This window comes from Labeo rohita, chromosome 13 (assembly GCF_022985175.1).
Source record: "Labeo rohita strain BAU-BD-2019 chromosome 13, IGBB_LRoh.1.0, whole genome shotgun sequence".
Taxonomy (NCBI): domain Eukaryota; kingdom Metazoa; phylum Chordata; class Actinopteri; order Cypriniformes; family Cyprinidae; genus Labeo; species Labeo rohita.
The window spans coordinates 34,355,439-34,379,568 of NC_066881.1; the positions used below are offsets into that span (position 1 = coordinate 34,355,439).

The window sequence follows — 24,130 nt, forward strand, 5'->3', positions numbered from 1 at the left end:
CAATACAAAATGTGCATAAAAATACTATTTTCTGTTCTCTGCATCATTTAGTAGATACCACAATAAAAATCAATCAATCATATATCAAAATTACTTTAAAATAATGTCTGAAGTTTATGGCAGTGACTCAGTTTTCTTCAGACTAGACCCATTTCAACAGCTCTGTATAAACAAAACACTTCCTAGTTTTTGTGTTCAGTCACCTCAAATGACCCCTCAATATCATCCTCACCTAAAAAAAGGCTGTGAATGGCCTCAAATCACAAAATATATTTCCTAAACTGATGAACTCCAAGTGAATAAATAAATGAATACACATGTATGAATTCCATGAAAACTATCAAAAACTTGTCAAGGGTCATATTTCAACCCAAAAATAAATGAAAAAAAATGAAACAAATAACTAAATAAGATAGATAGATCCCAAAATACGACATCACGGACCACAAACATCAGCCTGTTTGAACTGGTATAACTCAATTAGTCCAAAAACACACTCCATATACACTGTTAGTATTATCACAGGCTTCAAGGCAGGGTTACTGAAGGTGGCAGAGGTCGTGACCTTCTGCAGGCTTCAGACACTCACCAGACAATCAGGGTCCCACTATCTGAATCAGAGCAGAAGATGATGGTGAGGGACTCAATGGACAGCGAGAGGCTGGAAACACGGGACACAGGAGAGAAAGAGACAGATGGGATGAGACGAACTGAAGATAAATGTGACAGGAAAACAAAAGTTAAACCAGAGGACAGAGAAACAGGAAAACAAGGAGGATGTAGCTCTAACTAGTTGAGAGAGAGAGAGAAGTTCATGCAGAATCAAATCAAAGTTCAACATGATTGAACAACAGATCATGGGATGCAAAGATCCTCAGCTCACAGAGATTTGTTACTGTCACTTAGTTCCACATACAGATTTCTGAACCAGTCACCTGAGCTGTAAAAGTCATGTGACAAATTATTCTGGAGATGTTGAAAAACATCAACACTGAATGGCTCTCCACTAGAACACACACCCTTACGAGACTATCATGAGCCGTGACATTAAAAATAATAAACAGGAAATGTACTTTTAACACTTCTAAGAGGCCCTCAAAGCAAGAACTTACTTCTTGCATCAGGTCCTAACTACTAAAGCCAACTAGCTTAATCTAAAACCCCTGAGACAAATGATCTGCAAACATTAAAGGCATTAAAACATACACCAACAAACCACAGACTATGGTTATGTAGTCACAAAGCAAGTTTCAAACCAAATGCCCGCTACACTGTACTTGATTTTGGACACAGCAATAGTCTTGTGACTGTAATGAGTCAGATTCTGCTGTCCTTCTCCAGTCTTATTTATGCTCACAGTATTTTCCAGGAGGTCACAACGGATCAGAATTTCCCCAATTTCATTTGACCCAAGAGCTAGGCTTCTCAATAAAACACTGGTAGTCTCACTAGACACAAGAAGAGAAAATACACCCTTTTACAGGAACAGGTTGTGTTTCCTGTCAGATCTGTTTGGCACACACCATGAATGAACCAGCAGTGCTGCTATCAGGGGAACGGGAGTAGATGGACACTGATGATATTAATGCAAATACATTTGAGACACACTTTTCTCAAACAGCTTACTCAAGTGTCAAAGCGCAAATCATGAGTCATTATGAATAATCTAATTTAATTAAAAGCATACACTTGCACTTTGCATATTGCCAGTAAAGTTGCATTTTGAATTAAAGCTTGCAAATGATTCTAATTATTGAGTTAACTTATTTTTACATTTCAAATTTCAGTTAATCTTGTAATGTGCTTTTGTCACTTCTTTAAAAATATTTCTGTTTATTTACATTTACTTTATTTTAATTTTAGTTTGTGATTTAGCATTTCCAAGGTAACATTTCACATTTTAGTTTAAGATTGCTTTTTTAAGTTTACATTTTTAATCTAATATTTATATTTTATTTCAATTAACAAAACAGTAATGTCCTAAATTTATGCTCAATTGACCAAACAGCAAATCACAAACAGCTTGATCTGACCAATCATAACGCCGAATCCGACATTCTGCACGACAAACAAATCACACAGAACAGTAGACTAACTTCGATGGACTGAAACTTGAAACATGGTAGTTTTCCGTGGTATGTTCTGATGTTCATTCATGTTTTTTTTCAAGCTTTAATTAAAGAAGAAACGTGTCATCGATCCAATAAGGCAATACACTGATCTGTCACAACACATTAAAGAGCCACAAAATGGTATTTATTGTTTGAATTTCTTAGAAATTGCAAACTTTTAAAGCTGAGACTTTGTTTCATACCAGAAGCAAACTACTCCGTCTTGTCTGTTGGCATTGTCTTGTAGTTTCCTCTTTGCTCTGCAATGCATTTTTCACTGCGTTACAACATGTGTAGTGTGAGAGAGGTACTGTTTGTCGGACATAGCAACAGTAACTAAGTAGGGCGGGTTTGCAAAGGGTCAACTGCACATACTACATTTGAAATTCAAGAATTCAAATGTACGTTTTAAAGAACAGACTGGTGTTTTTCTCAGATCATTATCTGGGTTTGAGTCATTTTAGCACTAGTTCATTAGTTGAGAGACTGCCGCAGATCATATGTTTTGTGAGCCTGGCAGGAAAACTGGGCAGCATCTAATTAACACGTTCTCACCCCATTTCCATAGCTCAGACACACATGCAGCACAGGAAGTCACACATGTTAGCGTCGGCGCTGTTAAAGTGAGTCGGTCGCAGAATAACTACAGTGGGTTTGCAGAAGTGTCATTTTCCTTCTGCTGTTGCAAAAAGGTCAAAAAGCAGATGTTGTTTTTGCTTCTAGTGTTTGGTACACGAAGTCAGACTCCGCAGATCTGATGTTGAGGATTAGATCAAAACTTTAAAAGAAAAGTTAAAAAACACTAAAATAAACTATATTCCATAGGGCTGCTCGATTATGAAATCATAAATCAAGATTTTGAGATTTTTGATTTTGAGGCCGTGATACTTAACTTGACTACGCGCTGACTCTGGAAAAATCATGCATTTATTGAAAAGTTATTTCTGAAAAAAAAAAAAGTAACAGTGGATTTCCTTAAAGTTTAACTCAACTGAAGTGTTCATAATAATTGGAAGCCAACATAGTAACGGAATAAATGAGATCTAATTAATTGGCCATGCAGCCCTAATATTCAGTGATCTGTAAAGTTGTCTAATTTATCCTTCTGAAGTCCATCTACTTTTCAAAGTCAATAAATTTCCAAAACCAGCTGTTCTGTACTCCATGATGGTGACAGCTACGAGAAGTGAGTCTGCTGTATGACCCAGTTCTAACAGAAGATGACCGTTGTGTAACGCTTTTTTTAAACCTAACCTTACCCATGAGTAATCCCTAAAATCAGAGGAAATGATAGATGAATGACACTAATGTACAAGCACCAAACACTGATTGTAAGCCTAAACTTCACAAAAACTATAAAGTGATTTTTGAAATCTGATTGGTTAATCACAATGTTGTTCCAGGGTCAACATAGATGTTGATCCAGGAACATGTCGTACTTGGTATAATCAGGTTCTGCGTGAGGCTACATACACAAAATCTTAAGTCATGCACATAAATTAAACATTGAGCTGCCCATGACTAGTCAACTAGTTAAAATGATTCAGAGCAAACCTCAGTTAAAAAGAGCATCTATCACATCACAGCCAGTGGTAGAAACATGACTCACCAGAGAGAGATGAATTATTCAAAGCGCTGAGTCAATTAACTAGTCCGCTAAGCAAAATGCTCAATCTGGCGGTAAGTGGGGCGTTGGTGGAAAAGATAGACATGAGGCTCACGCTAGAGATCACAAAAGCAGAAACACAGGATGTTGAACCAAACGATTGCTTAAAAGTGATTTAGAAATGCCAGTGGCAGATTTAAGGATGAACTCATGTATTTAGCACAGCAGATGTTGTTTTAAACATCTTGAGCAGACCAATACAGATGCATCAGAGGTTAGTTTTCTCACGAGTCACAACCTTAAAATCTTAGGTGTGCTAAACATTTAACCGGTGGTTTTCTGAAGATCTGATGAGATTGATCAGTTGATGCAAATATTAAAAACCCATGTTTCTGATTAACTCTAATGAACTGAGATGCTGCTGTATTTTCATTGCACGTCACACCACAGGACACGTGAACCAGAGTGAACCACAGGATGTTACCCGAGTAAAGATCTGAAGTATTGGCCGGTCAGAATATCAGATTATCCCTATAATCTCCAGCCATTAACTCCTATCTGGATCAAAACCCAGCCCAACATTTTGTGCACTAATATCTCTGTTTGTAGCAGCATACGGGTGAGTACATTTATTTTTCCATTTTCATGGTTAAATTATATTTAGAATTGAAATATTATATTTACAGGTGCTGGTCAACGAATTAGAATAATTTGAAATAGTGCAATCATTAAATTCTTTGAATGCATTGTTTGTGCAGAAAGAAAATCAGGTGTTCACCGCACCTGTCCTACTCGTTAGAGTAATCACAGAACTCGTTACCTGTAAACAATTTGCTCAGCTGACCTTTCCAAAAGGCCCATTTAGGCCATTTAACTGTGAGATTGTTGTTTCATTGAATTAGAATAAAGGAGAAACCGTTTCATTGAATTAGAATAATTTTTATTATAATTAGAATCATCACTTTCTCAGTATTTTGTGGCTGCCCCCTTGGCTTGTATGACTGCCTTAAGTCTCCGCGGCATCGATTTGACCAGCTTGTCGCAAGTTTCCGCACTCACAGCTTCCCAGGCAGTGGCGATGTTCTGCTTCAGTTGGTCCAGCGTAGTCGGCTTTCTGTCGCGAATTTTCCGCTTGACGATGGCCCAAAGGTTTTCAATGACATTGAGGTCAGGCGAGTTGGCCGGCCATGGCAAAACTTCAAGCTGTTTTCTAGTGAACCAATCTTTGGTCGACTTTGCTGCATGAGCCGGTGCAAGATCCTGTTGAAATATGAAGTCTTCTTCGCTGAACTGTTCCTCAACAGTCGGAATCAGGAACGTTTCCAGAACATCTTGATATACGGCAGCATTGACAGTCTTCTTGAGGAAGCAGAGTTTCCCTACACCCCGAGCGGACATGCATCCCCAGACCATAATGCTCTGGGGAAACTTGACGGATCTTTTCACGCACTCGTGGTTGTAGGTTTCGCCACCACGACGCCAGACACGAGGACCTTGGTCACCGAAGGAGATGCAGAAGCGTGATTCGTCACTGAAGACCACTTTCTGCCAGTCTTCAGCAGTCCACTCGCCGTGTTGTTTGGCCCACTTCAGCCGTTTCTGCATTTGTTTCTTGTTCAGCATCGGTTTTACTGCTGGAACGCGAGATTTGAAGCCGAGTTCGCGCAGACGACGGTAAGTGGTTGATCTGGAGATGTCAGCGCCGGTCTGCTTGTTCCACAAGTAGGTGAGCTCAGAAGTGGACTTGAACCGGTTGCTGACTGCGATCTTTCTCAGCTGCTTGTTGTCGCGAGCAGAAGTTTTTCGGACGCCGGAACAGTTGGTGCGCTTGCTGCAGTTTTTCTTGAGAGCTTTGCAGACGGAAGACTGGCTGATGCCGAGCTGCTCAGCAATTTTAGTTTGCCTCAAGCCTTGTTGGCGAAGGGCTTGAATTTGAGCCACTATTCCGGTTGAGAGGTCGTGCTGCTTACCCATGATTGATTTTACTACTTAGAAACTCTACTCAACCCTGACTTTATACTGCACAGTGAACACTCTTCACAGAAAACAAAAATTCTAGCATTTATTCTAATTCAATGAAACGGTTTCTCCTTTATTCTAATTCAATGAAACAACAATCTCACAGTTAAATGGCCTAAATGGGCCTTTTGGAAAGGTCAGCTGAGCAAATTGTTTACAGGTAACGAGTTCTGTGATTACTCTAACGAGTAGGACAGGTGCGGTGAACACCTGATTTTCTTTCTGCACAAACAATGCATTCAAAGAATTTAATGATTGCACTATTTCAAATTATTCTAATTCGTTGACCAGCACCTGTATATTCATAAAACATTAAGAGTTTAATCATTTATTATTTTTTTTATATTTATTTTTCACAATAATAAGGCCCTATGAAACCAATTAATTTCTGGTTTGCCTGGATTTATGATTTAATTTAGACTTACTATCAAAAACAATCAAATGAAGGCATAAAACATTTAAAAATAATAATCTTTTAAAAAGTAATCAAAACTTAATTCCTTTTATTTTCTGACAAAGTGCCACACAAAAAAGGTTTACAGACAAAATACTGATGTCATATTCTTTAAATAAAGTTTTAATAATGTTAGTAGTAGTGATAGTAATAGTTGGAGAGGTACAGTACTTTCAACTGTACAACAGTCAAGTTCAAGTTTCACCAAACTTTTATTTTGACAGGTTGCTATGAAGAACTTCAAGCTTCTGTGTGTATGCCAAATTCTGTGAGACTCAACGTTTATACTAGAAATTCCACGATTCTGTGTTTTTTGCATTATGGTAATCATAGGTCCTTTAAATGTTGACAGACTTTTCACGCTTGAGTGAACTGTTCATTTAAAGCTCAACGGGAAGAGCGTATCTTGATGCCATTGGTGACATCTGATTGACAGACTTCACAGACAGACCTGATTAAACTAGCAGACTTCTCAATCACAGCACTTCATCTGCACTTCACGAGAAAATACAACAATCTCAAGTAATCAAAACTGCTTTTCTTTGGACTCTTTACAATAACATCAAACAATCTTATGAAACATTTAAACCACAACAAATGAGAATAAAACAAACATTTTAAATGACTAACTTACCCACAATCATTCAATGAATTCAGGGAACAAATGTGGAAAATAAAAACTCTCGAATCGTACAAACAAATCGCTACTAAGACAGACATAAAAAGCAGCAAGAATCGAGAGCAGTGAGCATCCTGTCAGTGAACAACATCCCCCTTATCAAATCTACAAACATCTCACGCAAACCTCAACTGATTTAAAGCAACACTGACATGTTGAAAGTCTCTTCCAATGAAATACCAGCCTGTTTAGTGCAATGGAAAAGCGTGTGGTTACTGTAACACATCAAGATAACGGCTGACCTTTTTCTCCAGTGTTCATTTTAACTAACCACACATTCACTGCACGCTCAGCATGGTTCAAATCTGAACTTTCAGACCTAAAGCCCATTTACATAAAGGGCAATAACTATAACAAAAACTGTAGAGTTTTAATAATTCAGGGCTTGATAAGGACTGCCTGATGGCCTGGGGCCAGCGTGAAAGATGTTCGGGACAGTTGATAGATTTGTCACTGGCCTGATCGGGCCACTGCTGCGTCCTCACAAAATTTTATCATTTGCACAAATATTTTTAAGCCTAGCCAATTTAAACATTTAAACGATTTTAAAGCAAGCAAACACAAAGAGAGCCACGTCCAGTGCTGCCAGACTGGATGGACGATTTCCAGCCCAAGCCACCCACTCCAACAAAACTTAACAAAAAAAAAAACAAAAAAACAAAAGGCCAGAACTTTAACTGTCAAAATAATTTGACAGAATGTTATTGCCATGTCAGTCAAGGCTGATAAGGACCATTTCTAACTCCTTAAAACAAAATAATGATGACAAAATAATACAACAACAGATAAATTTCCTAGGAAAACAGATCAAATCAAATTAAAGAAAATTACAAAATATGACTAAAATATGTAAGCAGAAATACGTCAAATAAGTCAAAACAAAAATATGTCAAAATGGCAATCAATAAATTAATACCTTTGAAAAACACACGCATCCTATTCAGTGTCAACAGTAAGAATAAGCCAATTTAAATGCAAAAGTGTGCAATATAAGTGATCGGAATAATCTTGTTCAAGCCTTCATCATGCTAAAAACCAGTCACTCATCACATCTGTCTGCGGCTAAAAGTGAGGCAGATGACGTCAACATCAGCACCAGCCAACTTTGTAGTGTGCGTGTGTGTTTAGTAACATCATGTCGACTGGTTGGGTGCAGTACATGCACACCTGGGTTTTGTTTGTCAACCAATTAGCCTATACAATTCAGATGTTTGAAAATCACCAAACTGACCCTAAACCAGCCCAAACCAATTTTTACCCGCACGATCACATTCAAAACCACACCAATTTATGGGGCATTATGGGGTACAGTTTCCATTGTAGTGTGAATTGGATGTATACCGCTCAAGCGCACAAGTAGGTCATCTGTGCATAGAGAAATGAATGCATATAGGTACTACATAAAGCAGAAATAGCATGTGTAGATATACAAGTATGCGGTTACAAACATAACTATACTGTTTATTTCATGACAGTAGCCTTAAGTTATGTCCTTCACACGAACATAATGAGCAGTTTACCTGATGGGTGACAATAAATAATTCAAAGGAAACTGGATGAATGGATGGAAACAGCATCACAAAAGGGAGACACAAGTCGTCACACAATGTTTACTAGTCACTGGGGTTGAGAAGAACTGTCATCGTGGTGAAACCATATTTCAGGAAACTGAAAGTGTGAAGCACAGCCACAAACACACATAAACAAAAACACACCTACACGCTTACATAAATATCAAGACAAGGAGACAGTGTGTACAGTGTGATGAAGACACAAAAATGTTGGGGTAGCACCTATATGGATGTCCTATATCTATATACTACATGGTAATGGTAGAGTGCAGAAATGACACACTTTAAACATCTAACTAGTCCAAATTTACACTGTAAAAGTGGCACAGAAGCACCTCAGAGCAGCATCAAACAGTCTGTGTTACAGACGCCTAAATGCCACTTCTGAAGCGCTTCAGTGCAGTGTATATTCAGCACAGAGCATCATCCTCAGATGTCTCATGTTCAAGTGTAGGATCTAGCAAGAAGAAAGTCCATAGAAAAAACTCCACAGTTTCTAGTTAAGCCTGGCTGACAGGTTTTTAACCATTTAATCCCCTCCACCCAAACATCCAGGTGGGCTTTGACAGGTCAGTCTGGATGTGTTTTAGCTGCTTGGGCCAAACAATCCAACTAAAGCAAAGTGAACTCTCATGAACATCCACCAACCCGTGCATCAAAATGAATTATAAAAAAAAAAATGCCCACATGTTGATCTCACCCTAAGGGCACTGATGTCAATCAAGAACTGCTGATTATTTCTGACACTTTGCTTGTGCATATTATAAGAAAATCACACATGAATTCACAGTTGACTCCACATCGCAAAGAAGAATCAAACCACCAGTCAAACCACCAGTCGACATAATCTGAACTATTCCTGGCCGTCGCTCCATGACAGCTGCTCTCAGCAGACACGCATAAGACAAATATGATTAAGAAGTGCTTAAGCAGGATTTTTCTGTGTAATTATCAAAGTATTTATATCATTCTGCAAATTGTTTCTTGCTGTGTGATTTTTATAAGCTCAAACCACGTAAAACACTGTACCACTCTAGTGCCATTGTGTTTTGGATATGTACCATGGTTATACCATACAATTCTTTTCAGTTATCACAGAATACCATGAAAATCCATGGTAATCATTTTTAAAAATCCAGTAATCCAAAACAAAATAGTATATCTACAGATCTAGTAAATCAAACTTACAGACTTAGATCTAGTTAACCAGAACTAGTTTATCTATTTATCTAGTAACCCAGAACAGCCTAGAAACATCTAAAGACCTACATCTTAGTTAACCAGAACTAGTTAATCTGTTTGTCTAATAACTCTAAATACCCCAGTAAGTATATAGTTTTAGATCTAGTAAATCAGAACTAGTTCATCTGTTTGAACACCCCATTAAGTCTATAGATGTAGATCTAGTAAATCAGAACAGGTTAATCTGTTTGTCTGGAAACCCAAAAAAAACCTTAGTAAATCTACCTGATCTAAATCTAGTAAATCAGAACTAGTTCATCTGTTTGTCAAATAACCCAGAACACCCTAGTAAGTCTACAGATGTAGATCTGGTAAATCAGAACTAGTTAAACTGTTTGTCTAGAAACCAAAACACCCTAGTCAGTGTACATAAGTAGATCTAGTAAATCAGAACTAATAAGGCTGTCTATATCTACAATCTAGTAACCTAGAACACCATAGTAAATCTGCAGATCTAGTTCACTTGTTTGTCTAGTAATACAGAACACCCTAGATCTAGTAAATCAGAACTGGGTAATCTGTTTGTCTGGTAACCCTGAACACCATAGTAAGTCTACAGATGTAGATCTGGTACATCAGAACTAGTTAATCTGTTTGTCTAATAACCCAGAACACCCCATTAACGTTAAATCTACAGATGTTGATCTAGTAAATCAGAACAGGTTAATCTGTTTGTTTGGAAACCCAAAACACCTTAGTAAATCTACCTAATCTAAATCTAGTAAATCAGAACTAGTTCATCTGTTTGAACACCCCATTAAGTCTATAGATGTAGATCTAGTGAATCAGAACCGGTTAATCTGTTTGTCTAGAAACTGAAACACCCCATTAAGTCTACAGATTTAGATCCAGTAAACCAGAACTAGTTAATCTGTTTCTCTAGTAACCTGAACACACCAGTAAATCTACAGATGTAGATCTAGTAAATCAGAACAGGTTAATCTGTTTGTCTGGAAACCCAAAACACCTTAGTAAATCTACTTGATCTAAATCTAGTAAATCAGAACTACTTAATCTGTTTGTCAAATAACCCAGAACACCCTAGTAAGTCTACAGATGTAGATCTGGTAAATCAGAACTAGTTAAGCTGTTTGTCTAGAAACCAAAACACCCTAGTAAGTGTACATATGTAGATCTAGTAAATCAGAACTAATAAGGCTGTCTATATCTACAATCTAGTAACCTAGAACACCATAGTAAATCTGCAGATCTAGTTAATTTGTTTGTCTAGTAACACAGAACACCCTAGATATAGTAAATCAGAACTGGGTAATCTGTTTGTCTAATAACCCAGAACACCCCACTAACGTTAAATCTGCAGATGTTGATCTAGTAAATTAGAACTAGGTAATCGGTTTGTCTAGCAAGCCAGAAGCTTTCAAGTGTAAGGCTTTTTTCAACTTCCAAGCAAGTCTTTGACAAACCCACATACAAAGTTTGTTCTTCGTTTACTTAGTAACCAGCTCTCACGACTCACCTGCAGATCTGCGCCCTGTGCGCGGCAGTCCATGTAGTTGTCCCAGGCCTGGGACAGATCAGCCAGGTGTGAGCTGGCCATGTCCAGCTGACCACCACCGGCCCCGGTTCATCCACAGCAGGGATCGAAGCTCTAAAATCCAGCAGTTAAATTCGAGCTGCGTGAGCGGGAACGGCACATCATTACATTAGGTGTCCATTCGGATTAGGAGAACTGAAGTCCGTTAAATCCGTTACTGCCAACAGAGATGAAACAGAACTTTTGAATTTACGGCTGGCGCGAACTGGGCTCTGCACTGGATCAGATCACATTCAAGTCAGTTTATTCCAGTCTAGCTGACAGTTGCTGTCAAGTCACAGTTGCAAGTAGACAAATGAAGCAGTAACATTAGTGCACCGCTTCGTGGTAAATACAAGTTGGGGCTTATATTAGCTTCGGCGCCACCATTAGCGTGAATGAACCAGTAAAAATGCTTTAACTAAAGAAAATGGTTCGTTTTTGCAGACAGAAACTCATGTTTGCGTGTACTGGATCATTTCACGCAACATCAGACGCAGAATCTCCTGCAGCACAGCTTAGGCTAACACTCATTGATTTAGTTATGTCACATATGAGGAAGAACGAATGCCAGCCAGCCATGTTTAATCATCACGTCAATATTATTCATCTAAACGCAAGGCTTGAGGTCTAAATACAATTACAATTTACGTACCTCGTCTCCGTTCTTCCTTCTAACATATACACAAGCAATGTAGAAGAAAAAAATGTCATGCAAAACAGTACAGGAAATAACGCCCACAAAACAGAATCCTAACGGCTATTGGTTGAGTCGACTGTCGATCAAATCTGCAGCCTCTGAAGACGCTCCCTCTCACCAGTCATTCGGATGACGCTAATCGTGTCCCCCCTGTAAGGGCGGGGCTTAGGCGCTTACGTCTCTTGTTCCCGCGGTGGGCGGGGCTGACGTGATGACGCCACTGCGCAGCGGCTCCGGGGAGCTCCAGTCACAGTGAAAATAATGTTCGCCAGTCACAGAGCTTCTCTTTTTGTGTTTGTTGAGACTCACTGCATGTGTGTGAGTGTGACACACAATCCTCTTTTATTGTGGGAATAAGAGGATGTTTGTGGGACTGTTTTTAAACCCCACAGCAGGAAATTATTCAGAATTTTGAGTCTGACCGCTGATCAAATTTGAGCCACTGTTCCATGAGGTCACCATTCTATTATACAGATTCATTTATTATTTAAGCGCTAGAGACAGTTCTCCTTTTGATATATTAAACGTCAAATGTAATACAAATGTTAATATACTACATACACAAGTAACACAATATTTATTGATTAAAACTACTGTATTTAGTAGGCCTATAAGTATAAACTGTACACAATACTTACTGCACACCTCTAATATTTTTTGCACATTTAAGTCATAATCCAAAACACTTCTAATTTAAAAATATATATCTATATTATTTTATTTTTTTATTTGCTGAGATTGTATTATCTCAGTGGGACCTTTCTGATAATATAAAATAATATAATAATTTATTTTAATCACATGATGGAAAATGTTTTATGTTTATATTTTTATTTAAATGGATCACTTCTAATATATATATATATATATATATATATATGTGTGTGTGTGTGTGTGTGTACTTGTTTTTGCTACATTGTGGGGACCAAATGTCCCCACAAGGATAGTAAAACCTGAAATTTTTCAGGGGCCTGCGGTCCCCACAATGTTAAAAAAATGATTAAAAATAGTAAATGATGTTTATCTGAAAGTGTAACGATGCAAACATGTTTTCTGTGAGGGCTAGGTTTAGGGTTAGGGTTGGGTTAGGGGATAGACAATATCGTTTGGTCAGTATAAAATCTATAGAAGTCTATGGAAAGTCCCCACAATTCACAAAAACAAACGTGTGTGTGTGTGTGACCCTGGACCACAAAACCAGTCATAAGTGTCAATTTTTCAAAATTGAGCTTTCATTCAATTTCATCTGAAAGCTGAATAAATAAGCTTTCCATCGATGTATGGTTTGTTAGGATAGAACAATATTTGGCCGAGATGCGGTTATTTTAGTATTTGGAATCTGAGGGTGCAAAAAAATCAAAATATTGAGAAAATCGCCTTTAAAGTTTTCCAAATTAAGTTCTTTGCAAAGCATATTACTAATTAAAAATTAAGTTTTGATATATTTACAGTAGGAAATTTATAAAATATCTTCATGGAACATGATCTTTACTTAATTTCTTAATGATTTTTGGCATAAAAGGAAAATCTATAATTTTGACCCATACACTGTATTTTTGGCTATTGCTACAAATATACCCCAGCGACTTAAGACTGGTTTTGTGGTCCAGGGTCACATATATATATATATATATATATATATATATATATATATACATACACACACACTATTGTATTTGTGAAAGTCATGTGCTGTTGAGATTGTACTATCTTAGTATCTCAGTGGGACATTTCTGATAAAATAATTTTAAAATTATTTAAATAACTTATTTTAATCATATTGTTTATATTCATATTTAAATGGATCATTTCCAATAATGTATATATATATATATATATATATATATATACACACACACATATATATATATATATATATATATATATATAACATGTGTATTTACTGTATTTGTAAAACTCATGTACTGCTGAGATTGATAAGATAAAATAAAATAATTTCTTTAAAGGTACCCATATTTGATCATTTCTGTTCATTTAATTTAAATATAATGCATTTCCATTTATTATACTAAAATCTACAAAAACCTGTAGAATGTTTTAGTGGCAAATACACTTAATACACTGGTAAAATAATAATAATAATATATACAGAACATAAATTAAAGAATGTTATAATGTAGTTAACGATCTACACAGTGAAATTGTTACAGTAAGTAAAGAATAACTAGACAATTTAATAGTTTATGCAGGGAGTTTTCACCTGATTTTTAGGCTGTTGCTCCCCTCTGGTGGTTGTTATTTTCTGTGCACAAGGGCAGTATATAACTACGTTTCCAGCATGAGTGTGAATAATCCTAGGACTTTTAATTACAAAAGAAGCACTATAACAATATATAAAAATGACAAGGCTAAATAAACAAAATATGTTTTTATTGAAAAGATGTATGTGTAAACATCAATTTATGCCAGGTTATTTCACAATTGTATCATATCTTTATCTTTTAAAAGGACACTCTCGTATCAGAGTAATATTGTTAGTTTTGCTAAAAAAATTGTTTGGAACGACATGAGACTATGTTCACAATAACCTCATAAGCATTTAATTGCTCATTAAAGCACCATGATCATATTTAAGGCACGGATGCATTTAAAAAATCTTTAATACTGACTGTGGCTTTATTGCATCTTTCAGACAAGACATGGTGTAACAAGCATTTGCATGAACGGCTGTGATGGAAATGCCACGTCATTCATCACTAGAGGTTTGCTCACATCTCTCTAAATCTTCAGTTCCAGCCTTCCCGCTCCACACAGCCCAGGCCCACAGCGTTATCCGGACACCTGCACGAGCGACCAGCAGGTGTCGCCAGACATAAGTGAGTGCAGCCGCCATTATTGGTCGAGCAATAGTTCTGACCTGATAGGGAACAGTAAATATATTACATCAGCTGCAGTAATGCTACAAACATGTTGTGTTTTAGGCTTGTTTTAGCTACTCGAGCCAGTTTATTTGCATTGGTCAGAAGCACTGAACATTAAAAACTGACATCATTTGTGAAGAATTTAAGAGTAAGGAGTGAAATATGTGAGAGACAAGTCATACCAGACGGGCAGTGAGCGTGTGCAGTGGCGATCCCGTACAGACGTGTTCGTTTCTGGGGCTGGAACTCGTCCACTTCTCGCCTAGCATAGCGATCGACCACGACTACAGCACCCCTGATCAACACAAACACACAGACCATCAGGAAAACACTGGATATATACACCTTTATGATACATATGTGACCCTGGACCACAAAACCAGTCTTAAGTAGCACAGGTCTATTTGTAGCAATAGCCAAAAACGCACTGTGTAGGTCAAAATGCTCAATTTTTCTTTTATGCCAAAAAAATCACTAAAATATCATAAAAAAATCATTCAAATCATAAAAATACACTAAAAACTGTGAATTATTTTTGCAGTTTTAAATAGCTGTTTTCTATGTGAATATTAGTTAAAATGTAATTTATTTCAGTGATCAAAGCTGAATTTTTCAGCATCATTACACCAATCTTCAGCGTCACATGATCCGTCAGAAATCATTCTAATATGCGGATTTGCTGCTCAAGAAACATTTCTGATTATTATCAATGTTGAAAACAGTTGTGTTGCACAATATATTTTTGTGGAAACCATGATAGATTTTAAATTTCAGGATTCCTTGATGAATAGAAAGCTCAGAATAACAGCATTTATTTGAAATATACATTTTTGTAACATTAAAAATGTCTTGACTTTTGATCAACGTAATGCATCCTTCCTGCATAAAACATGTAATTACTATTTTAATAAATAATAAAATAGATGAATAAATAATACTTTACAATACAATAATTTCACAATACTACTGTTTTACCTGTATTTTTGGTCAAGTAAATGCAGCCTTGCACACATACATATGCAGACACACATTCATACATGTATGGACTATTATGATTTCATTAAAAGTAAGCATATTTTCCTCCCAGATTCTTATTACTGTATTGCATCCTGACCTTTTACATGTGAGTTGGTTGTGTACTGTTTATTATTGTCAATTGCTCTGTTATGACTCTCCACTAACAAAGAGGCAAAGGCTGTAGAAAGATCAGAGAGAGACACAGGCAGTCCGTGAAATCACACGCAGCTGCTACAAGCCTTTAAACAGGCCTTTTGCCCCGACCTCTGCATAGCAAACACATTCAGGGTTAGAGCAGCAAATCAGTGCACGCTGCTGTTGAGGGAACCTGTGCTAGCAAACACACATCAAGGCTTCAGAAGAACAGAGAGCTGCTGTTAAGCTCACAGGTCGACTGTCGACTGAACCTTGACCTTGCTTTCTCATCCTAAGCCTCAACCAAACAGATCAGATGAAATTAGCTCAGTTAAACTAGATTTTTCATGCAGATTTTATTTATTTATTTATTTGATGTTTGAAATATTTCTTGAACAGCAAATTAGCAAAATAGAATGATTTCTGAAGGATCATGTGACACTGAAGACTGGAGTAATGATGCTGAAAATTCAGCTGCGCATCACAGAAATAAATTACATTTGAACAGATATTCACACAGAAACAGCTATTTTAAATTGTAATAATATTTCACAATTTTACTATATTTTTGATTAAATAAATGCAGCCTTGGTGAGCAGAAGAGACTTCTTTCAAAACATTTTAAGGACATGTCATCCAATAAATGTCTATTAAGTGTGACGTTCAAGCGAAAGTTCACCTCGTCCAGTCCGTGTAGTAGAGGTTCTTCCCATCAGTAGTCAGTCCAAAGGGATACTGAATTCCCTCCATAAGCTGCCTCCGACCTCTCTGCTGTGGATTCATGCACTCCACTTTATGTGTACCTGCATCCGAAACACCAAACATCATCATTAACACAAACACTTTAAATAAACAAAGCGTTTTATGCAGCTTGTGTCTTTTATGAGCTAAATGATGAGTTGTTTCCCCCCGAGAGACTCAAGCAGCTGTGACTTTATTGCACTTGTAAATGTTTCTCAGTGAACTAGAGCCGTACCAGCATCCGCCCAGCACAGAAGAGACGTTTGGGGGTCGTAAGTTAAACCGTTGGGGAGGCCCAAATCATCCTTCGCCAGTACTCTCCGATTTGTGCCGTCCATGTAAGCCATCTCAATTTTGGGGGCGTCCCTGTTCCAGTCGGCCCAGTAGATGTAGCTGAGGGAGAAACAGACCTTGAAAACACTTTGCAATAAATAATTCACTGCAGAAATGAATGGTACTTTGGGAATCGCTCAAATTCATAATGCCAAGAATCAGTGTGTAAACAAAACTGACACTGTATTCAGGGTCTAAAACTAATGCAGACAAAATGCAGAGTAAATGCAACAGCCATAAATATTTCTCATTAGCCATGAAACTCTACTTTGCATTATTTTTATGACATTATTGTGCTAATTTTAAGGTGTCTTTACTCAGCGCCTGCTCAAAATTCAGTGTGAAGATATAATGCCATATTAAAGCCAGATTAAATTATGCCTGCTTTGACCTCTAGCTTCAAGGTATACAAAATGCATTTATGAATTTGGCTTTACTCAGCAAAGGTGACACAAAAGCGCTTCTGAACTGGCATTTGCTGTACGTGTCTTTACACAGACTGTTTTGATTTTGATTCCAGGATCAGAGCAGTTATATTTTAGTCTGGCTTTTAAGCATTATGTTTTGACACACAATTTTCAGCTGGCCCAAGCAGCCTTAACTCGTTTGTTCATTTGTAAATTTTACACTACCAGTCAAAAGTTTTTGGGCAGTAAAATTTTTAACGTTCTCTCGTTCTCGTTAACGTTGCTTCTGCTCACCAAGTCTGCATTTAATTTGATCCAAAATACAGCAAAATCAGTAATAATGTGAAATATTTTTACTTTTTAAAAAAAACTGCTTTCTATTTTAATATATTTTAAAATGTAATTGATTGCGGTCTTCAGTGTCACATGATCATTAAAAAAAGTAAATTAAAAATAACAATAATAATAAATATGCAATGCAGTTTAATTGAGCTGATTTCATCTGGTCTTGCTCATGTTGTTTGGTTGTGGTTTAGGATGAGAAATTATTATTATTGTCAACATTTAATTATTCATATTTAAAACAGTTGATTACATTTTTTTCAGGATTCTTTGATGAATAGAAAGATCCAAATAAAAGCATTTACCTGAAATAGAAAGCTTTTGTAACATTTTACACTATACCATTCAAAAGCTTGGAATCTTGGAAGAAGCTTTTAAAGAAATTATAAGAAAATGAATACTTTTATTTAGCAAGGATGCTTTAAATTGATCTAAAGTAATATAAGACATTTATGATGTTACAAAAGATTTCTATTTTAGATAAATGCTGTTCTTCTGAACTTTCTATTCATCAAAGAAAACTGAAGAAATTATACTCAGCTGTTTTCAACATAATAATAATAATAATAATAATAATAATAAATGTTTTTGAGTAGCAAGTCAGAATATTAGAATGATTTCTGAAGGATCATGTGACTGGAGTAATGATGCTAAAAATTCAGTTTTGAAATCACAGAAATAGATTATATTTTAAAATATATTCAAATAGAAAACAGCTATTTTAAATAATAAAATGTTTTCAAAATGTTACAGTTTTTGATGTACTTTGGATCAAATAAATGCAGGCTTGGTGAGCAGAAGAGACTTCTCAAAAAACATTAAAAATCTTACTGTCCAAAAACTTTTGACTGGCTCTGTGCCTGCTTAAAATTCAGTGTAAAAACACAATGCTGCATTAAAGCTAGATTAAATTATGTCTGCTCTGACACCCTTGCATTGCAATTACTGTGTAAATGCATTTATGCCACCTCTGAGCAGCATTAAACAATCTGTGTAAAGACACCTAAATGCCACTTCAGAAGCGCTTCTGTGCCACCTTTGCTGTGTAAATCTGGCATGAGTAAAGAAGCCTTTATTACTGAATCACATCACTTTTCATACTTAATTCTTATCAATCCTACTGATTTAAACATGCGTTACATTGCGTTTCTATCAAACTCTCTTTACTTGCCAAATCACTTCTTGTTCATTTTAAACCCTTGTGGTTTCTAGTTAGTGACGCACCCATTGGTGGGATCGGTGAGAATGGCTCTCGGGTTAACCAGATCGGTGTTAATCAAGACACGGCGCTGGGATCCGTCTAATGAGGAAACTTCAATTCTGTCCTTCATGGAGTCTGTCCAAAACACATTTCTCCCCAGATGGTCGACAGCGATGCCTTCAGGACTGCTGAGATCTGACACAAAAATCAGAGTCAGACAACTTCTTAAGACCCCATGAAATTACAACCGATACTTTGTGAACCACAGAAGATGGTGAATAAGTTTGAAACGATGCAGTGAGTCATTTTTGGGGTCAACTATTGGTTAAAACTGACTCTACCTGATTTAATGATTTGGATGGGCTCTCCTCCTTGTAGACTAGCTTTGCTTATGGCAGGTGTGCTGATGTCTGTCCAATACACCATCTTCTCCACGCAGTCATAAGCAATTCCAATCACTACTTTATCCTGAAAAAAAAAAACAAAAAGAAAAGACTCAGAAACATGCATGGAACTGTTTAAAATGACAACACGGCTCTAAAACTGCCTTCAGACATTCATATATCCATATGTCTGTCTGTGAACGGCTGTCTAGACATGAAAACCACACAAATGACTCTCAAATGACCAGTTTTGTTACTAATGCTAGTTTGAATATTCCCTTGTTTAATAGGGTTCACTGATGTTAGTCATTACAGTAAATGTTAGCATGTGAGCAATAAATAAGAGCAGATGGGATCAAGACTCATTCACATTTATGATTTCCCCCAGTGCTGCACACAGTAAGACCTAAAGTGTCAATTTCAGGAGTCGACAGATGAAAATATAAACCCTGTGCATATGCTGAACGTGCAGCTGAACACAATCAATTGCCAATATAATCAGAAATAGTGAGAAACCATAATATTTACCATTAAGATTTTTTTTTAAAGAAATTGTGTTTTTATTCAGCAAGGATGCATTATATTGATCAAAAGTGCCAGACATTTAAAATGTTACACAAGATTTCTATTTTAAAGTAAATGCTGTTCTTTTGAACTTTCTGTTCATCAAAGAATCCTGAAAATAAAAATATGTCATGGCTTCCACAAAAATATTTGGCAACACTGTTTCTGACACGTGACACTGAAGACTGGCGTAATGACGCTGAAAACAGGGTTATAAAATAAATAAAAAAATAAACACCAAAAAGTTCCAAACTGAATGAAATGATTCGCGATTCAAGCTCCAAGCTCCCTATCTGAATGATGATTTGCGAACCATCATTTCAGACCAGAGCTCAAATGTTGATCATTTTGCGAAGCAATGGTTTAACTGATTCGAAGTTTCAAAAAACTCAATTTTACTCATTATTACATGCTTTTGAACACAGTAATTTAAAAATGGATGGCTCTTTTAATGTGGTCTGTTGTTTTGCGAGTGAATCGCTTGAACTGAATGATCGAAGTCACATGTTTGAAACAATCAGAGCGGTTCCAGTGTAAATGACTCACTCAATTGATTCGGCTCATCTAATCCTCTTTTCGCGTCTTCAGCCATGTTTACACAACACTGTCAGTACTACTCCTGGCTTAGCTCGCTAGTTTTATGAAATTCACTTAAATAAAATATTTTTGATCATGTAAATGCAGTTTTCTTGGTGAACACAAGAGACGTCTTTCAAAAACACCTTTTCAAAACCTGGAATACATTTTTATACTTAAAGGGGTCATCGGATGCCCATTTTCCACAAGTTGATATTATTCCTTAGGGTCTTAATGAAAAGTCTGTAATATACTTTGGTTAAAAATTCTCAATGGTAGTGTAAAACAACACCATTTTACCTTGTCAAAATGAGCTCTGCAAAAATCAACCCATTCTGATGGATTGCTCCTTTAAATGCAAATGAGCTCTGCTCGCCCCGCCCCTCTCTTCTCTCTGTGGAGTGACGAGCCTGTTTACTTTAGCTGCTAAACTTGCTAACTAGCACATTATTAGGAAAGGTGATTGCAGAGATTCAAAAACTTAAAAAAAAACTTATATTCACTTCTGCTGTAAGTGAAGCTGGATCACAAATGATTTGCGTGAACATAGACGGATATATGTAGATCAGGAGGTGCATTCCCTTCACAAACAAACGTAATCTACTGCATCTTCAGCGGCTCAGATGTCGGGAGTAAATGACGACCACTATGTTCATTATTACATCCAGCAACACAACACCTCAATCGCTCAATCTGAGATATTCTTGTCTAATTTACATCCCTAAGATCTGAGGTAAGATGTTAGGGTTAGGGCATAGGTCAATCAACTATCGTGGGAGCGACCTCTGTTGGTGTGATGCCACACCGACAGGCATCTGAGAACGGCTCGATTTGAAAAAGGGGATATTATTTTTACAGATTTTTATCATTATAGGGTAGATTTGTACATACACTGCCAACACACATTAATGCTCAAACAACATGTAAAAGTGAACTTTGGATCCGATGACCCCTTTAAGTAACAGTTTAGTCGAGGGCGTCTGCAGAAACACTCGTCAACATTGTTTTCTTTTGTAAATATTCTGCTGTGTTTCTCCTGGAATCTCTCCTCACATTCTTACGGTTAAAGGCCGATGGAGGTTATGTAATCAGCAGCATATGTCTCTGATAAACACAATTTCTCTCACACTAAAATTTCCAAGAAAAACAAAAGTTAAGCAATCCTAAAATTCCCCAGCGAGCCCCCAGCAGTATTCTGGCTCTGAGTAATCAACAATTTAACTGAGAGAGACAAACTGCGAGCCGAACGCAAACCGCAGTGACACGTTTGCTCTGTAGTTACTAACATCACTACACAGGCTCTCCATTAATGCATACCAGAGATTCAAAACGGCAGGGAATAAATCAGAGCGAAGACTTCTGGATGACTGATCTGAATGATTCTGCCTAAAACACTTCATAACAATTTATAACCAACACAAGCATGTGCTGCACTCTCGGGCATTAGTGCAAACTATCTTTTTCCACATTGAGGTAAGAGCTTTACCGGGAGGTGCAGTGCAGTCTTAGCTTCGTTCTTCTTCAGGCTGTGGCCTTCTAGTGGAATATACTCAATCTTTCCACTCTGGGCGAAGAGGATGTGACTGCCAGGAGGCAAAGGACTGACGTTAGGATCAGGCGTCGGTCTAATTGGGCCAGGAACATCATGTCCAGGACCTGAAGAACAGAAGATGTATGAATACCATTGACTTCATTTATAATAAATTCATACAACTATGAAAATTCACCACCTACTCTATGTGTGTAGTAATAATAAAAAGTTTCATTTATATAGTGCCTTTACAGGGCGCAAGGACACTTTACAATGTACATGCAACAAGGAGAAAATAACACTGGAGAAGTAGAAAATGAAGGAGGAACAACAAGAAGGCTAGAGTCCTAAGATGATAGTGAGCGAGCCAGGGTGTAGGGGAGAAGCATGTTACAAAGATAGGGGAAGCCAAGCCATGCAATGATTTAAAAGTGAGCAGAAGAATTTTTTAATTTAATACAATATACTACCAGAAGCCAGTGAAGATCGTACAAAATTGGGGTGATATGAGCAGAACGCTTGGTATATGTAAGTATTCTAGCATGAGAGTTTTATATGTATTGTAATCTGGAAATGGAGCTGCAGGTAAACCAATGATGAGGCCATTACAGTAATCAAGGCGTGATGAAACAAATGCATGGATGATATTTTTAGCGTCTTTGACACTGATGAAGGGACGGAGCTGGGCAATGCGACATAGATGGGAAAAAAAAGATGATTTGGTGATAAGAGTTAATATGAGCCTGGAAGAAGAGAGAGGAATTGAAGATTACACCTAAATTTTTAACAGTACTTGATGTTATGATGTGAGAACCAGCAATCTCACAGGTGAAATTGGTAGGAATATTGCTAGTGAGTGATGGAGTATCAATAAAAATGATCTCAGTTTTGTACATGTTAAGTTTCAGAAAATTTTAATTAAGCCAATCTGTTATTTCATTCACACAAGCAGAGATATTGTCAGTTTGGGCAGGTAGAGCAGGTGTACAGATAGTGTATAATTGGATGTCATCAAAGTAGAAGTGATCATTTAAACCATGACGGTGTAAGATCAGAACAAGAAGTGTTATGTAAATTATTCTGAAGCAACCATTGGGGGGGCGGAGCACAATGACAGAATGTAAGGCCATGTGGAAAATTTTGGAAAAACTTAGGAAAAATGTGGGAAATACTGAGACATCAATGCTAAGTCCAGAGGGGAAGACGGTAACCCACTACCGGAAGAAGTAACGGACTACTAGGTCAAATCTAAAACTGCAGGGCAATGGAGGACCCAGAGTTCACCGAGGGGGAACAACTGGGAATAAGTGCATGCATCCAAAGGAAGGGCACTGCAAGCAAGTCGACACCGAGCTGGAATAGACCTCACTTCAGAGCATGGCCTGCCTCGTAGAGGGGGCCCTAGCCTGAGTGATGGTATCTACCAAGGCCTGGAAAGGCTAGAGCCAAGATCAGGTCGCGGGTGCCAGATTGTGCCCATCCCCTGAGAAAGATGGATGGGCATAATAATATGCCCAGATGTGCCCATCTCCCTTCCTCAGGGGAATCCCCACAGCCGAGAAACTCCTGCAGCCATGAAAGGCTTCTTCTTTATTCTTTCTTCTTCATAACAACAGCTCACAAAGCAAAAATCTCAATGAGTGGATGTACGCAGCCATCTTATATACCCATATGTATGATGGAGTGGCTTGACATGCAAATTCCACTTGCCAATTCTCATTGGTCTTTTCTTTTAAAGCTCAGAGGTGACTGGATGTAACATCGAACGTGACTAACTGAAAGAGAACCAGAGTCACCAGAAAGTTGTAGATCATCCACTACTTTTACAAGTGCAGTACTATGGAGTGGGCGAAAAACCAGATTGAAATGGAACAGAGAAATTCTTTAATTGAGCAAATAAGAGCCAGTCACAAGCGAAAACTATGTTAGCCAGACCCCGAGCACCACTTCACCAAAAACAGCAGACTAAATAGGAGACACCGCACCCAGATAGCAAGCAGTAAATGAACATCGCAACTGACTGAGAGTGGTAACTCACCTCATCTGAAGAGCCAAACGTAGTGGGGACGTGTATAATAGTACTTGCTGGATTTGTGCTTGTC

The 24,130-nt window shown here is 37.4% G+C and overlaps 2 protein-coding genes across 6 annotated transcripts in view; both read right to left on the reverse strand.

Moving 5' to 3' along the window:
• The window catches only part of lyst (lysosomal trafficking regulator), an 82,246-nt gene extending 70,301 nt beyond the window's left edge, over positions 1-11,945 (reverse strand). For 2 of the 5 annotated variants that reach the window (XM_051126616.1, XM_051126615.1), the window contains exons 1-2: positions 11,872-11,945; positions 11,160-11,394 (exon numbers count right to left, since the gene is read on the reverse strand). In XM_051126616.1, the coding sequence (XP_050982573.1) occupies positions 11,160-11,240 (81 nt within the window). In that variant the 5' untranslated portion in view covers positions 11,241-11,394; positions 11,872-11,945. Of the gene's footprint in view, positions 1-589; positions 662-3,720; positions 3,936-6,824; positions 6,960-11,159; positions 11,395-11,871 lie in introns of those variants that run through there. The other 3 variants (XM_051126618.1, XM_051126617.1, XM_051126619.1) reach the window with 3 other exon arrangements.
• Positions 11,946-14,290: 2,345 nt separating this feature from the next.
• nid1a (nidogen 1a) overlaps positions 14,291-24,130 on the reverse strand; it is a 34,643-nt gene continuing 24,803 nt past the window's right edge. The window contains exons 14-20 of the mRNA XM_051125732.1: positions 21,984-22,153; positions 19,316-19,442; positions 18,998-19,169; positions 16,927-17,084; positions 16,630-16,753; positions 14,981-15,093; positions 14,291-14,794 (exon numbers count right to left, since the gene is read on the reverse strand). Of these exons, the coding sequence (XP_050981689.1) occupies positions 14,664-14,794; positions 14,981-15,093; positions 16,630-16,753; positions 16,927-17,084; positions 18,998-19,169; positions 19,316-19,442; positions 21,984-22,153 (995 nt within the window). The 3' untranslated portion in view covers positions 14,291-14,663. The remainder of the gene's footprint in view (positions 14,795-14,980; positions 15,094-16,629; positions 16,754-16,926; positions 17,085-18,997; positions 19,170-19,315; positions 19,443-21,983; positions 22,154-24,130) is intronic.